Genomic DNA, 6,000 nt, shown 5'->3' on the forward strand with positions numbered 1-6,000 from the left:
ATAAAATTATTATCTTTTCTTGAAAGGATTTTGTCACTTCTCTGACAGTCCTTAATAATTATAAGGGAGGAGAATGCCTTGGAAAAACAATTTCAGATGTATGCTAATTCACTGGCCATGAGACCAGATCACATCACAGAAAATTCCTGCAATGATCTCTTAAGTATAGGTTATGCTTCCAGACTGGTGCTGCAATCTTCAGGTAGCCTAGAACTCTGTAGTCTTTCTCCAGAAATCTCTACTCTTCCAGGGAACATAGCAGTAGGCCATACTTCCCAAAGTGGATTCCCATTATGTTATTGTTGTTGTTTGTCTTTCATTCTCGAAGGGGACCATGACATCAGGAAGGTGATGCCGTGACTTGAAAGTGAATTGGATTATAGTGATGGAGGGCTGTGCAAAGTCATCAGCCTCACTCTTTCCTCCTGAGCCATCTGGGTCCAATGGCAAGATATAAATCAGGACAACTGGTGAGGGTCCTGGGTGCAATGGGAGACCTGAAAATATAATAAAGAGACAGTCCCCATCTTCAAGGAACTTACAGTTTAAAAGGGAAGGTGACACATAAAAGGAAGCTGAAAAGGAAGATTTTGTTGTAAGGATTGTTGTAAGGTTGTTGTGAGGATCAAATGATGTAATATTTTGTAAGGCACTCAGCATAGCTCATGGCATAGAATTCCTACCTTCATTCAACCCCTACCCCTTTCCCCCAAACAACCACTGATTTGAATAAGGGGCAATGGAACATGCTGGATTTGGAGTCAAGAAAGTTTGCATTGGAATCCCAGCTCTACTACTTATGACCTAGGTGACCCTGGGAAAGTCTATGATGTGATTGAAAGAAGCCTCTTATCTAACATGGATGATAACCTCTCCTAGACATATTATTCTGTATAACTCAGCAGTGAATCTGAGCAAATGGAAAGATATTATTTAGTAAATAGAAGAACCTTAAGAATTTTTCTGTGGCAGAATATGCTTTAAAAATCTTTGAGAGGGGAAGCATAATGGTGGCAGGGGTAGGGAGGAATCTAGCAATAATACTGGTCAGGGGGTGGGGTGACATTCAGTAGTAAATTAGCCACCATGAGACTTCATAGGATCTTTTTATTTATAACTGGAAAGGACCTGGGGGACCATCATGTCCAAACCCTTTATTTTACAGAAAAAGAAACTGAGGCAGAGCAAGGTGAAATGCATTGCCCAACATCAACTCATAAGTATCTGAAGCTATGTCTCAGGTTTTCCTGATTCTAAGTCCAGCACTCTAGCCACCTACTGCAAGCCACTTAATCTCTTGTGCTTCATTTTCTTCACTTTGTAATGAAAGATTTGTAATGAAAGAATGATGATACCTTCCACAGCCAGCCATCCCAAAGTAATGTTATGATGCCCAAAGTGAGATAATGGATATGAAAGTTAGTTGAATTAGAGTAACTTTGCTGATGTATTGTTATCTCTAGAGGACTGAAATTGGGCAGATGACTTGTTTTTCAAGTAGAGAGGTGGGGAAGAAGAAAATTCAATCTGTTCTTAGAATATACAGGGAAAAGGTGGGGGCCATTGAAGTAAGACAACTTCAAAAGATATGAATCATTTATATCCAGTATATTGGGATTTTGATTTTTAGAGAAATGAGGTACAATGTGAAATAATTCTTTTCCATGAAGTAGACTGTGACAGCTGACATCTCTTCCCTGTTTTCTTCCCTCTACTCATAGGTAAGGGTGGAGTTTTAGAATGTTAGAACTCTAAGAAGGCCCTATGAGAAAAGCCTGAAAGATAATTCTCATTCTAGGCCATTAGTACATCCTTGATGGGTCAACTAGACTGATCTAGACCTCAGTTTCCTCCAATCTTAATGCTTAAATGTAGATGTGCATTTCTCAGAAAGGGAACTCAGGCACATAGAAGATCTTGTGTTCCTACTGTTGTATGGAGACCATAACCCTTGCCACATCATTTGAGTCAATTAATCACTTACTATGTGTTAGACTCTATGTTAAGCACTGGCAATACAAAATGAAGAGGGAAAAAAACCCTAACCACAAGCAACCTATGCTCTAATAGATGAAACATATAAATAACTAAATACATACAAGATATGTAAAAAGTTGATGAAAGTAATGTGAAAGTAATATCAGCTTTGAGGAACAGGAAAGACCTCTTGCAGGAAATAGAATTTGACACAATTAATAATACCAAAGAGGGCAGTAGTGTTCAGTCATTTCAGTAGTATCCCATTTTTTTTAGAGTTTTCTTGGAAAAGATACTGGAATGGCTTGCCATTTCCTTCTCAAGCTCATTTTAGAAATAAGGAAACTGAGGCCAATAGAGTTAAGTGACTTGCCTAGGATCACACAGCTAGTAAATGGCTGAGGCCAGATTTGAACTCAACAAGATGAGGCTTCTTGACTGCAGGCCTGGTGCTTTATGCACTGTGCCACCTAGCTGCCCAAGGGAGCAGTGGCAAACTACCAAATATGATGGCCAATCCTTGAAATGTTATATACCAACACTCTCCAAACTCACATATAGCAAATGTTATATATTCTCCTGATTCTCCTGATTCCATTCTACAACATTACATACAAATCTCCCCAGGTTTTGCTAAAGCCATCTCTTTGTTAATTTCTCATTGCACAATAGTATTCCATGATAATTATATACCACAATTTGTTTGATCATTCTCCAATTCATGGGTACCCTCAGTGTTTCTTGTTCTTTGCCAACACAAAAAGATATACTGTAAATATTATTTTACGTATAGGATTCTTTTCTCTTTCTTTGATCTCTTTGGAATATAGGCCAATGCCACTGCAAAGTATTGTTGTTGCCAAGTCAAAGGGCATGAATAGTTCACTAACTCTGGGATCATAATTCCAAATTACTTTCCAGAATGTCTGGACCATTTCAGTGAATCACCTTGGCCAAGCCCCAGATTCAACCTAAGTCATTTAATTCCAAATACACCACTCTTTCCAAAAAGACTTCCTTATAAGATCTTCTTATAATGCCAAGTTGTTTAATAGCACAAAAATGGATGAAGCTGTTGTCTCATCCAAGTAACAACAGTTGCCTCCTGAAGCAATTTAACTTCAACTAATTAAGGTGTCAAAATGTTTGAAGGATAGTCAATTAAGTAAGAACCATGGCCCATGGCTGTACTTCAGCCACTGACATGAACTATATACTTGATGGCGCAGTTAAATAAATGTGTGTCTGTGTAATTTTTCCTGGGTTGGGACATTAATTGTAGAATTTGGACATCCTTTACTTTTCTCTCTTTGAAATGGAAATTAGTACGTTCTTTGCTTTGCATTTCAAAGTATCACCTACTGAACCACTTCAACACTGGAATGAAAAAGATATGCACCTCTTAGATTAACCTTCAAAGATACCAAAGCCCCTCTAAATTAGAACCTCTGTTCTTTCCTTGTCCTCTCTTCTAGCCTAATTTCCATAATCAATATGATTTCTTCCTCAGACAGAGTTCTGAAGGAGTTATGGTGTTAGGAGTTGGGACTACAGGAATTTATGGATACAAATGTTCCTAGAGCAATTGATATACTGATGAATCTAGTATCTGTACATGTCAGCCCTTCCAATACTTGACGACAGATTTCATGTCCTTCCTAGGAATTTCTTCTTCAGACTAGACATCCTCCAGCCCCTTTAATTGTTCCTGACATGGCAGAGTCCTGAGATCCCTTGCCATCCTAATTACCCTATGCTGGATGCTCTCCAACTTGTCAGATATGATCTCTTTTATTCTAAGAGAGAAGGTTTCCCTGGGAAATGAGGTTACATAGTTTAGCATCCACTCCATAGCTCATTCATGGTGCCTGTCTTGCTCTCCTTTACAGCAATCCATTACGAATAGTGATATCATGTTTGTCAAAATCCACTGCCCGTGGGATACGCTGTGCAAATATGCAGAGAGGATGAATATCAGGATGCCCTTCAGGTACAGTAAAGTCTTTTGTCCTTCTTAGGAAGTTCTTGTCATTTCATATACATTTTTTTTCAATTAAAGCAACATAAAAAAGTATTCATTTCAAAGGTCAAGTTATATACCTCATGGAGTATATCTGCTTATTGAGTATATATCCTTGGTCCCTGAGATCATAGGATTTTGTGCTGTTGAGAAACTTATAGATCAGTTAGTCGAACAGTGTCATTTTGTACGTGGGGAAACTAGGGACCCGTGGTCATAGGACCTCAGATTCCAAACTAAAAAGAGTCTTGCTGTTTGGTCATTTTTCAGTTGTGTCCAACTCCTCATGACTCCTTTTGGTATTCTCTTGGCAAAGATACTGGAGTGGTTTGCCATTTCCTTCTCTAGCTTATTTTACAAAGGAGGAAACTGAGGCAAATAGAGTGAAATGACTTGCCAGAGTCAAACAGCTAGTAAGTGTCTGAGGCCAGATTTGAACTCATGAAAATGAGTCTTCCTGACTCCAGGTTCAGCACACCATCCACTATAACCACCTATCTGTCTAAAGGAGCCTTAGAGGTCACCTAATCAAACTTCATTTTATAAATGAGGAAGATGAGTCACCTAGAAGTAAAAAGACTTGTTCAAAGTCATATGGATAGTAAGTAGATCAGTTAGGATTCAAACCCAGGTCTTTCAGCTCTAGATACTCACTTCACACTCTGACTCATTACACTTAACCATATCTTCTTCTCCCATTGTAGTTAAGTAATTTTTATAAGCTCAGACAGACAGTAAATTTCAGGGTCAGACCTGGAATGTAGAATCTAAAAGTCCAGTTATCTTTATACTATACTATACGGTATTCAAAAGACAACCAGGGAATATGTAACATAATCTCCATGAGCCCACCCCCACCAGCACTACATAATTGTTCAAGAGTCTTAATCAAGATGATTGAAGCCATCAGGAAACCTGAGTTACACAGAGAGATTTTTAACAAACTTCATCACCAGAGATGTTTACAAAGACCTGAATGACACTACACAGTGATTTGACTGGATAGGTTAAAGTCAACAAATGACTGAAATTAATTTACATCATTTTCCTATGAGGATCCAAAGGGGTGCTTGAAAACACGTATTAGATGATAACTCTGATTTTCTATGATTTTTTCCATGTTAAAATTTTCAGAGCATCTAAAAAGAATCTTGAAGTAGTCACCCAGGAGTATGGTAACTCTTGAAATATAATTAAGCTTACTCCCTTTTTTTCAATCTCTATGTAAGTGTATCTGTGCTACTTTGCTCTAACAAACTGAAAAATATTGTGAGGCCACATCCCAGCCTCCACCAGCCATTACATCATTTTCATTTATGAGAAAATGATATACTATATAAAGTAGACAGGTTGAAAAAAGAAGCCCCTTTTCTCAACACATTCATAGTCTAATGGAAGAGACAACATGCCAACAACTGTGTAGAAAAAAAGATGGTAGGATTATGAGTTGAAGATAATCTTGAAGGAAGACATTAAGATTAAAGAAGACTAAGAAAGGCTTCCTTTAGAAGAGGAGACTTTAACTGAGACTTGAAGAAAGCCCAGAAATGGAGATGAAGAGAGAGAGAGAAGGTTTGATGCATATGAGATAGCCAGGGGAAAACCTGGAATTACATGATGAAGTACCTTCTTTAAGGAACAGCAAGGGGGCCAGTGTTGCTAAATCATAGAATGTATGGAAGGGAATAAAGCATAAAAAGACTAAAAAAAGGTAGGCAAGGGCCAGGTTATGGAAGGTTGCAATAGCCCAAAAGAGGATTTTATATTTAATCCTGTAAATAAATAGGGAGCTAATGAGATTTAAGAAAATCAATTTACCTTGGGAGGTAATGAGTTCCCTCTCATTGAAATCATTAGACAGAGGTTGTTTGACTTTTTATCATTAGATGTCATAGAGTAGTCATATTTCATGTATGGGCTAACCTTGATGACATGGAAGTTTCTTTTGATTTAGAGATTTATTTTTAGGCCTGTAGCCTTACTGAGAAAATTGGGATCAGATG

The 6,000-nt window shown here is 38.0% G+C and overlaps 1 protein-coding gene across 1 annotated transcript in view; it reads left to right on the plus strand.

Annotated features, from left to right (window-relative positions):
* The window catches only part of ANO3 (anoctamin 3), a 310,714-nt gene that overhangs the window by 145,520 nt on the left and 159,194 nt on the right, over positions 1-6,000 (plus strand). Inside the window, exon 6 of the mRNA XM_020977793.1 lies at positions 3,867-3,967. Within this exon, the coding sequence (XP_020833452.1) occupies positions 3,867-3,967 (101 nt within the window). The remainder of the gene's footprint in view (positions 1-3,866; positions 3,968-6,000) is intronic.

This window comes from Phascolarctos cinereus, unplaced genomic scaffold (assembly GCF_003287225.1).
Source record: "Phascolarctos cinereus isolate Bilbo 61053 unplaced genomic scaffold, phaCin_HiC Scaffold_9;HRSCAF=440, whole genome shotgun sequence".
Taxonomy (NCBI): Eukaryota; Metazoa; Chordata; class Mammalia; order Diprotodontia; family Phascolarctidae; genus Phascolarctos; species Phascolarctos cinereus.